Consider the following 11546-nt stretch of genomic DNA (forward strand, 5'->3'; position numbering starts at 1 on the left):
TCAACTGTACCTACAGTTAAGCCATCTATTGCTTCTGTCGACTCTAGTAACTCTACGAGCATGAAAATCAAATGCATAATATCTTGGTCCACTGAAGAAAAGGAAGAAGGCTATGTAAAAGAAAAGATATAATGTATTGAATTGGCTTGCAGAAGATCTTGGATATTTTCAATTAAAAAACCCCATTCCAGTCCTATTATAACTATCACATGCAAATGAACTATTTTAAAAAATTAAACAAATTTATTAAGTTTATTTTCTACTTACAATTCTCCTGGAAAACTGCATCAACTCTACTTTCTATTCCTGGAAAAAAACTTGCTATGCTTTGGGGATAACCTGGTTCCATAGACTGACTTTGGTCATCATAGCTGATGAGAAAAAAAAAATCATCCAATGTTTTAAGACCAATACAATATACAATGATAACAATTTTCTTTAAATTGTATATACTTAAAAAAGTGCCTTCACACATATCTTCTCATTAGTTCTTCACAATATCCTATTTATTGAAACTAATGATGGTTAATTTCTCTACCTAAGGGTACCTACCTATTTATAAAATATACTGCTATCACTAGTACTAAGACAGATATCTGATTGCTGGTGCAGTGTTATTTTCAAAAGGAGAGCTTATGTTTCTAAGGCTTTTACTTAATTGATTCATCATCTCTATCTGAATAAATATAAATAATAATTTCAACTTGGGAATCAAGTTCTGTATAACATTTGCTTGAGTGTAGTAGAATTTAACTCTTAGAATTTCATGAATAAATGAGACTTAGACTAATTCTTTCTTTGGATCCCACTTTAGTGCTCTATTCAAGTTAGCTCTTTTTCAGGATATGGAGTGCTCAATACCATTGGGCAGGTGTCTTAACTTTATGAAAATTTCAAAAGCCATAGCAACATCAATCATCTTGTGAAAAAGAATGCTTATCAGAGACCATCTAGATGTGTTAAACCTTCAGATACCTGATCATCGATGGTTTCTAGACAGGGTGAAAAACATAGATTTCAATCTCTAATGGAAAAAAATCTTACCTCCAGAACTGGTCGTTTACAAAGAAGTACGTTTTTCTCCTGTAGGAAACAGCTGCGTCAATTGCTTGGACACTGCTCGGGAAGCCATAGCTTGATATATGCCTGGGGTAACCTTGCTGAGTATCATAGCCACTCAGAGCCCAGTACTGGGTGCCTGTCAACGATTCAGGTGTATGTCAGATAAAGTTTTTCCATTCCTACAAAATGTATATCACTTCTTAACCTTTGCATACATTTATCATAGGAATAAAAATGGAAAAAATAGTCTTGAAAAGAAAAAGGTGGTCAAGTTAAGATCATTGGGCTATGATAGACCTCATGGTTCCCCAACACCTGTAAAATATTCCCAACTTCTAAGCCTGGCATTCAGGGTCCCACACTTGAATGTCTTATCTCATGTGACTTCTATACAGAGATTTAACTAGAACCTTGGGGGAATCTTAGAGAATTATACCTGGGATAAGGCTGGAGGAACGCTAAAGGTGGTCTAATGAAGTGTTCTCATTTTGTAAATGAGGAGATTAATGCCTGAAGAGGGTACAACCTGCTCAAGTTCACGCAGCTGTTAGTGGTGGACAGAGGACCCAACCCAGGTCTCTCGACAAAAACGCAGCCAGCGTTAACACTCTCTCCTTGACTCACCTCTTTGAACCTGGAAAAGAGCACAAAGGAGTCCTGCCCTTCCCTCCACCGGGAACAAGAAGAAGAGGAAAACCGCGGGCAGTTACCTTTGAATATGAAAATTAGGTCCCTGTCAAAATCCTCATAAGCAGCCTGTATGCCGTTTGGCAGGGACGGCCAGTAGAGAGAAATGAAATTGAATTCCGCCATTCGTAGCCGAGGGTGCTTCCTCCAGACGTACCTAGTGGAACACAAGGAGAGAAGCACGCGTGACAGTCTTACGAGGCGGTTTCTGCGAGTCTGGGGCCGGAACTGGCCCTGTAAGCCTGCTGAGAGGATATGACACCCAGTGAAGGCGACGCTGGCCGCTCAGTGACCAGCATATGCCCAGTCCTTTGTGGTGACGCCATCCATCTGGTGAGAACTCTGCAGGTGTCAGGGGAGCTGACAGGAGGGGCTTTACTCCATTGCGTTTTACACTACCTCCGTTCTCACACACCGACAAGTCTTATTTTGTTAGGCTCTTTCATTACTGGTGCTACAGTATGATGAAGATATTTAGAATACAAGCACACTCAGCCTGTGGGTACACAGTCACAAAATAGCCAATGGAAAATTGAAAAATTCAGTCAGATGATTTTTCCCGCATCTTACGAAGTGACTGGTTCCATTCACCTGACTGAATTTGGGTAGGACCGAATACTATTTTGGTCTTGGGGAAACCCAGCCACAGAATTTCTAACAGCTAGAGCCCATGTTTGTATACATCTTCAGAAACATCTGAATATTTACAAATGTTTTAACTATTTTTTCTCTTCCAGGATGTTTTAAGTTACCCAGAAAGCACTATCAATTCCAATGACATTCACATGCATAGATTTCAAAGGAAAAGCTGAGTAATGTGTAATATGTGACTTAATTAGAATACAGTTTTAAGTTAGCCAGTAAAAGAAGTCAAAAGAAGGAATATTTCATTCTCATACTTGTCTTTGAAGAAGAGTATTTCTCCACGGAGTGTGGTGACAGCATCAAAAGTCAGTCTGGGGTCGCAGGCGGTGGGGGTGGTTGGTCCAGTAGGTTGCACAGGGTTGCTTGAGGGTCCTGAAATTTAAAAAAGACTTTCTATAAACATAAGCCCAGGGTGTACATTCGATATATCTCAGGTCAGTGAAGGGTCTTCATATGAAAAGAAATGCTATTTGGCCATCCTACAAGGTGTTAAAGTAGTTACACATTGCTGCTGCTGCTAAGTTGCTTCAGCCATGTCCAACTCTAGACGGCAGCCCACCAGGCTCTTCTGTCACTGGGATCCTCCAGGCAAGAATACTGGAGTGGGTTGCCATTTCCTTCTCCAATCACACACTGCTGCTGCTGCTAGGTCGCTTCAGTCGTGTCTGACTCTGTGCGATCCCATAGATGGCAGCCCACCAGGCTCCACCGTCCCTGGGATTCTCCAGGCAAGAACACTGGAGTGGGTTGCCATTTCCTTCTCCAATGCGTGAAAGTGAAGTCGCTCAGTCGTGTCAGACTCTTCGAGACCCCATGGACCACAGCCTACCAGGCTCCTCCATCCATGGGATTGTCCAGGCAAGAGTACTAGAGTGGGTTGCCATTGCCTTCACACATTAAAAGTCTTTTAAGGCTCTCTTAAAAGTCTTTTTTTTATAATTAAAAAATTAAACAGGCTCAACTTGATGGCTCAGTTGGTAAAGAGTCCGCCTGCCAATGCAGGAGACATGGGTCTGATCCCTGATCTGGGAAGGTCTCTCATGCCACAGAGCAGTTAAGCCCGTCTGCCACACTCTAGAGTCTGGGAACCACCACTAGAGAGCCCACGGACCGTGACCACTGCAGCCTGAGCACCCTGGAGATTGTACCCCGCGACAGGAGAAGCCACTGCAGTGAGAAGTCCATGTACCACAGCGAAGAGAGGCCGCCTCTGGCCGCAACTGGAGAAAACCTGGGCAGCAACAGAAACCCAGCACACCCGAAGAATTAGATAAAAAATAAACAAAAGAATAGTTGTGACTTTAAGGACAGTTCCAGGTTAAGTTGTGAAGCAAAGAAGTGTGAATTCTTCCCCTTCCCCTCTGCCAATTTAAAATCAGAATCCCATGTTTCTTTCCCTTCTTGGTTCCTCTTTCTGCATGTTTAGTCACTCAATATCTACTTTCTCATTTCCCACAAAAATCCCCCTTCAAGAAGCTCTTATCCATCAGTCTTCTGCCAAACAGCATAAATCTAAGTCCAATTTTAGAAATATTTTTCCTATAAATATTTAAATTGTAATGTATTTTCTCATTGCAGAACAAAAGGTTGCAAGCAGTTAAAATATGGGTGAGTGAGAAAAGGAGGTGTTTTCAGAGGAAAAGGAATTGGGAAGTAGGGGCAGTTAGACTAGGTCTCATTGTTCCTGAAAATTCTACTGTCATGAAAAACATTCATAGTTGTGGGACCCTAGCCTGCTTGGTTTTGATACTGCTGTCTTACCAGAAAGGGAGAATGTTTTACCCAATGTGACTCCACAACACTCCTGTCCCATCAACACTTTAAATTTTTTTTTTTTAGAGATAGAAAGAGCTGCAAACCTTTCTCTGGCTTCTTGTTCCTACAGCTACTAGGGGGCAGGAGGGCAAGAGGAAGGAGAGATGGAATGGTCCAGACCACACTTAGACAGAGCCAAAGGCCTCTATATCCCTCCCTGAAAAGTGTCAGTCTCAGCTTTAAAAAACATTTCTCTCTCTTCATACTCCATCCCACTTCCTTCTTTCTGTCACAGACAACTATCTTGATATGTTCAACATGTATATATATGTAAATATATGTTTGTTAGCATGTTTCTTGAAAATGCTTTGCTTTGTCTGTATGCATTCTTAATTTGTGTGGATTCAACATATTGCATAATTTGCACACTGTGTAATATGTATCATTCTGTTTCTTATCCAGGAATCACAATGTTTTAAAGACACATCTGTGTGTGTTAGTTGTTTAGTCGTGTCCGACTCTTTGCAACCCCATAGACTACAGTCTACAAGGCCCCTCTGTCCATGCAACTCTTCAGGCAAGAACACTGGAGTGGGTTGCCATTTCCTTCTTCAAAAGGAACTATAGAAAGAAAGTGAAGTCGCTCAGTCATGTCCGACTCTTTGAGACCCCATGGACTGTAGCCTACCAGGCTCTATCCATGGAACTCTCCAGGCAAGAATACTGGAGTGGGTTGCCATTTCCTTCTCCAAAAGACTTATCAGTGTCCACCTGATTCAGAATTTTCAGGGCTGCACATTACTGTATGGCCTGCATCTACCACATTTTCCCTGTTTATTCTCCTGATGGGCTCCCAGGTGCCCTCCAACATCCATCATCATAGCAGACTGCAGTGAGCATCCCTGACGTGCCCAGGCGTCACCACGTACTTCAGACGACCTTACCGTAGATGGCCTGAATGCCATTGATGTCATCTTGATGCAGTGAGTAGCTGCTGGGGTCAATGAAAGCATAATTGGGATACATCAAGGCCCCAGGATCAGAGGAGTGAGCCAGCCCCAAGGAATGGCCGAATTCATGGGCAGCAACAGGAAACAAGTTGTAATCTGAAATGCAAGCGTGTGCGGTGAATGGGTTGAAGTGGATTGAAGGGTGGTGGGAATAGGATCTTGAGGAATGCAGCTTCGAGGCCCAAACTGCTTGACTTCTCCCTTCCCTCTACATTATCTGATGAAATAGAGGCTGGAAGGAAACAAGATAGGACTCATAGGTTGTGATTAGGAATAATGAGTGCCTCATCAGGTCTTAGAAACAAGAGGACTGCCTTTCTTCCAGTTCTCATAATTGACAGACCTGAGGTTTAGGGAAATGATGACGAGGCCATCACAGGTCTCAAGACTCTCAGAGGCCCTCTCCCCACACCTGCTCCTCGCCAGCCTCCCAGACCCACAGCACCACAAGCTGAGTCGAAGTGAAGAGGCGCATAGAAAAGAAGCCGGTCAGCCAGGCCTCCCGTGCGGGGTTGACTCCCTTTGGCTTCCTGACCACCCAGAGCCTAGCGCCGGCTCTTCCTTGATTCTGAGCTCTCCAGGAAGCATCGGGAATTTTCCACCAGAAAGAGACAAACCCCGCCCCTTATTGGTTCCTACTCTTGTCTTTTGACTTCCACGAGTACGGTGCCTTTTGTAACTAGGAACTGAAAAACTTTCAAGGCCTGCACTTCCTGTCAAACAAAGCCCAGGCTCCTTTGCCAAGTCGAAGACTACTGCATTTGGCTCCGGCAGACGTCTGAGGACTGGATGTCTGATGTGAACCCTTCCCTCCAGCTGGTCTACGTGCCATCTCACAAACACACAGGCATTTTCTAACACTGCCTACTTAAAAAAAAAAAAAAAAGTTGTAGAGCACTTTCTTATATGCTAGTCATTGTAATAATATTTAATCTTAGCAACGTTCTTATGAAGTATTATTAGAAATACTTCTACAGGAAAGCAACTGAAGCCCAGAGATTTTGGAACCTTGTTATTTGTCTTGCAACTAATAACTGGTAGAGCTGGGGTTGAACCCGGTTATGATAGCAAGACCTGTGCTCTTTCCAGTGTTCAACACTTCCTGATGATAATTAGCCTTGAATATTCTACCCATGCTCTATGACTTACTTTCTTGATCATCACATCCTTCCACCTTGCATTCATGAATGCTTCAAAAAACATCTTTGAGTGCCTGAAGTACTGGGCAAGGGGCTCTGGAGGATTTATCATGATGCATAGACTAGCCAGGGAGACACGTGCAAATAACTTGAATGTGCAGAATAATGAGGAGGGAAGTCAGAGAAGACAAAACAAAGGCTACTAGGATTCTGAGAAGAAGACAAAATGGGGTGTTTCCCTACCAATTGACATAGTATGGAAAAAGAGAGATTTTGAAAGGTGGGGCTTTGGGCGTGGGCAAGGGCATTTCAGGAAGAGGAAGCAACGTGAGCCAATGTAGGACGATTGGAAAGCAGATGCTGTCATCTGGGAACAGTGAATTGCAGTGTGGCTGCTCTGTGTGAAATGTGAAGACAAGCCATGAAAGATGATGTTGGACGATCCCCAAGAGCTTTCAGTGTCAAATGGACATACTTGGCCTAGAAAATGTAAATACTAGGCTTTCCAAATGTGGACATGAGCTTTCCAAGAACAAAACTCCTTGCAGTGTTGGGGAGAATTAGAGGGACAGAGACCAGAGGTGAACAGTCAGGTGGGATTCTGGATCAGGTGAGCGGTAGTGACCATCTGACCTGGTGGGAAGGGCAACAAGAATCCGAAGTCATGGGGAGAGTTTATTATCTTTGTGAACACACAAAGCTGTGAACACACAGCTCCAAGCACAGGGATTTAGATAGAATAAATACTTAGATCATTGATGTTGAGGAAATGGTGGGAGGAACAGGTCCCAAGCGAAGACAAAATGTTCCTTTCTTATTATTTTCAAAAAAGTGTCCCATGGCCTCTTGTTACCCTATAACCTTTTAAAGTACCACTCAGTTATTCCCTTCAGGTGATCTTATTCTTACCCTGAGTCTTCTCCTGAAAGGGGTAGTTTGCTATATGGGAACATATCTTTGAAAAAATAGCTCTATTAAGATGAAATGACTAGATAAACAAGAATATCTAGATGGCTGCTCTTTCCTAAGTTGGACAGTTTTCTAAATAAACCTTATTATTTCTGAATTTCCAAAAGTAGAAATCTTTTCAAACATCATAAAATTTCACAATATTAAAATAAAGATACGCCCTAAATCAGTGGTAAGCAGACTTTCTTTAATGAGAGTCCAGATAGTAAATATTTTAGATTTCGTGAGCCATAAGCTCTGATATTGTGGTATGAAAGTCGTCATAGATGATACATAAAAAGAAGAGTATGTGGCCCTGTCCCAATAAAACTTCATTTATACAAATAGGAACAGGAAGGACTTAGCCATGATTTGTTGTTTTGATTCCTGCCTTAGGAAACAAGGTCAGGATTTAGCTTTTAAGATTTTTTCTCAACCTAAATTAGCTTAGTATCTTGAGGTAATAAGAATAATGTGTGTGTGTGTGTGTGTGTGTGTGTGTGTGTGTGTATGCATGTAGACGTGTAAATTCTAATATGGGAAAGTTCAGTTAGAAGCTACATGTGGACATAACCTTGGTTAACTTACTTTCAGAGGTTTTGGTCCATGTTTCTTCTGCATCAAAATGAACATCTCCTCCAATACCAGGGCCTGGCTGAAAGGCATGAGCAAGAATTCCATCGGGTCCATCAAATGGGGAATTGTCCCCATGATCTGAAATAAAACAATTTGTATTAGGTATTAGCCACTTTTCAGTTTAGCCAGAGAAAGCAACATTGAGCCTGAGTTCTTTGAGCCCACCTCTTTGGGCAAAAGAAATCTGGATGTCTGCTTCTTTGTCCAAGGTCCTGTTGAAGGTCAAGGGTGACACTTTACTCCAGACTTTAAAGGCTTCCTCAATAATTGCTTCCACATCCGTCTCTGTCAAGTTCTGGGTATAGTTCACAATCCTTCAAAATGAGAAGGCACATTAGTCTTTAGAACAGCAGTCCCTCGGTAGATTAAATTGCTCTAGTTTGGAGTTTGTTGCACGTGTAACATGCTACCACTGAACAGTGTGTAAGGAGTGGGTGAAGGACTTAGGGTTGAAGACAGACCTGGGTTCTGGACAAGTTACTACATGTCGTTAAACTCCACTTCCTTATTCATAAAATGAGGATGGTAAAATAGTACCCCTGTCATAAGGTTTTTGTAAGAGTAAATATATATAAAGCATTTAGTTCACTACTTGGCAAATAGTGGTCTTCAATAAATATAGTGTATCATTATTACTGTTATTATCTTCAAAATGGATGAAAAGTGAGGCTAGATTATCTCCAGCAATGATTAAGTCTTTTGGGGGGTCCCTGGTGGCTCGGTGGTAAAGAATTCACCTGCATGCAATTCAGGAGACTGCCTGTAAATGCTGGAGACTCAGATTTGATCCCTGGATGGGGAAGATCCCCTGGAGAAGGAAATGGCAACCCACTCCAGTATTCTTGCCTGGGAAGTCCCATGGGCAGAGGAGCCTGGTGGGCTACAGTCCACGGGGTCATAAACAGTCAGACATAACCTAGTGACTAAACCACAAACCACTTACATGAGTTCTTGGACAGACAGCCTAACTTTGCCATAGTCTTCTTTAGACTGTTAGAGAAAGGAGACCAAAAATGGCAGGCTTTGGATTGATAAGAACCCATGGGATCTTCTCCACTTCATCCTCTCATTCATTCACTAGAATGTAAACTGTGTAAGAACAGGGATATTTGCTTGTCTCTAGTGGAGTCCAAGTTCTGTATCAGTGTCTAACACAGTAAGAGTTCAGTGAACACTGGCTCAGGGAATAAACTCTGAAACTCGAGAAATATCACCTGTAGGTCAGCTTAGTTTTTTCCCACTTGGGGTTTCCTGGGGTTCTCATAAAGCTGCCCGAGTCGGGCACTCCACAGCGAGGCTTTCTCATCATCTCCAGGGTTTCCTCATTTGGCTTCCCTGTCACGTTCAGCCTGAAGAATTGCTGCATTCTTTTAAGTGTCTCAACAATCACATTAGTTTTGCTCTTCCTTTCAGACTTATATTTGAACCTTGGCAATTGGTAGAACTTCTCTAGGTAATTCTGGAAAAAGACAAACATAAGGGATTTGCTGTGAAATTGCCTTCAGTTCTCTGGGGTTTTGCATCCCTTTTTAAGTTATTACAGGGCTAATAACCTGATCGCCACAAAAATAAAAGCACAAATTTGCTGGTTGACTTTGAGAGAAAAGGGCCTACTGGAAAGAACAGTTTATCCCTTCAGTGCTACAGTTACTATTATTCATAAAAATAGGTATTTCGTGAAGGGTAAGATAGACATCTCAAGCAATCTCAAGCAAAATGCTAGTATACAGTTAGGAGACTGCCTTCTTATTTTTATTAAAAAGCAAACAAAACAAAACAGCATAAGCATTTATTGACTTCTTGAAGTATTAGTTGCAGCAACGCAGATTCTCTTTTTTAATCCTCTTTTCACTATTGTAGAGGAGGGTTAATCATTCACACTGACATAAAGATGCAAAAAAATAAGGAACTTGCCAAGATGATAATCGGGTCCCAATTCACCACGTTGCTTCCCAAATGAGAACTGAGAATTTTAAGAGAAGAACGCCAAACATGTTTTGGAGTAACAGCAGCATCACTCTCATTAGCCTTTTATTCACCACAGTAACTCTTCAAGAGGGGCCAGAAACTCATTAAGTACAGGTTCTGAAGGTTGTTAATGAGCCAGTTATGAGACTTCTTTCTTTCACCTTAAGCATCCTTAAGTGGCACTTTGCAAGTGACACAGGACACAGCAATTTTGTGTTCACACAGGCTTTGAGATCAGATAGCTTTGGGTTCAAAACTTAGCTCTGCCACGGATTAATTGTGTGTCCTGGACACATCACTTAGATAATTTAAGATTCACTTTTATCTCTAAAGTGGAATTAATAATCTGTCATCACAGGGTTGCTGTAGGATGAAATGAGACAATATTTGAGAAATGCTGAGCAGGACACCCTGTGCAGAATAAGTACTTAATCACTTCTGGCTATCAGCCATGGGTTACTGTATCATGGTAAGAAGTACTTTTTTTTTTTAAGTCAAACAAAAAGAATCAACAAGAAAAAAATGCTTTTTAAAACTGTAATGCTGGGAAAATTGTGCATGACAAATTTCTGACAGCATTCCTTTGTTTTTCTTTAAAGACTTGGCCTTTCATACTGTTAAACAATGGGGGAAAAGCTATCCGTTTTGTTTTTTACAATGCTTCCCAGAGTTTATAAACAGCCCCATAGTCTGATTTTAGGAAATAAGACCACATAATGAACTGATTTCTGGTTTCTTATAGTTTCCCATCCTCACACTCTCTTGTACACCTGAGATATTTGGCTGCACAAACAAGTTCATACAGAAAGCACCAATCATGTAGTAACTGCATTGCAGACATTCTAGAAAGGAAGTCTTAGGTAAGTGAAAAAGAAAATCATTTTATAATTAAAACCATTCCTTCTAAAAGGTTTTCCCTGCTGGAGCAGCTTGGCAGCCGTGTTTTCCGAGGGTTTGAAGAGTCCAGCGTGTTTGCACGCCCGGCTTTCGGAGAGCCCTGTTTGGAACTCTCCTAATCATTGAAACAAGATGTTCAGCCTCAAGCAAATCATTCACATAATTCCTTCAGGCGGTTTCAACTAAAAAGAGAAGATAACCCAAACAATTTTCTCATCACCAGCAAATCAACCACCCACCTAAATGATAGTTGAGTTACCTGAACAATGTTTCTGTTCTTCTCTTCTAGGGATGCAAAAGATACTGGAAAGGCCCTGGAAAGCTGCACGTGGAGTAAGAGCAGAAGTGGGAGCATCTTCAGGCTGAACATGGCCTTCCTTGTCTTCAAGGAAGACCTCTCCCGGCCTGCCTTCTGCCCCTTCCCCTGCCGGGTACCCTGAAGGTCACAGCATCACAGGTCTCTCTCTGTTTCATCTGGTCCCTTATAAAGCTGTGTCTTAAACAATTGCCCCACCAGGAACGTGAAGCAATGCAGGCTAATTACACTCTGACAGTTCTGCAATGTTATAATGTGATCGAGTACCCTCAAATGGGGGAGTCTTTCAATGGAAAAAAGTACAACTTGCTACTCTGCTTTTGGGGCTTTTACATATTTACTTTTGCAAAATTGTCGAGGAAAAGGAATAGGAGACTAATTCTGAAGTTAATAAAGAGCATTTCTGGGTATGTCAGAGGCTGAGGCTGTGTTACTTAAACAGTAGAATATTGTTTGATTAGTGGTAGGTGTCTTGGGACTAAG

General features: G+C 41.8%; 1 protein-coding gene across 1 annotated transcript; it reads right to left on the bottom strand.

Moving 5' to 3' along the window:
- LOC102264685 (neutrophil collagenase) lies at nt 1-11431 on the bottom strand. The gene is made up of 10 exons (XM_005899520.2): nt 11007-11431; nt 9097-9341; nt 8048-8196; nt 7835-7960; nt 5094-5255; nt 2649-2766; nt 1773-1906; nt 1045-1198; nt 268-371; nt 1-110 (listed from the first exon to the last, which is right to left on the bottom strand). Exons 1-10 carry the CDS (start codon nt 11115-11117, stop codon nt 1-3), a joined length of 1413 nt encoding a protein of 470 aa, XP_005899582.2. The 5' UTR covers nt 11118-11431.
- Between the last annotated feature and the right edge of the window lie 115 nt (nt 11432-11546).

Source organism: Bos mutus, chromosome 15, assembly GCF_027580195.1.
Source record: "Bos mutus isolate GX-2022 chromosome 15, NWIPB_WYAK_1.1, whole genome shotgun sequence".
In the NCBI taxonomy this organism is placed as follows: domain Eukaryota; kingdom Metazoa; phylum Chordata; class Mammalia; order Artiodactyla; family Bovidae; genus Bos; species Bos mutus.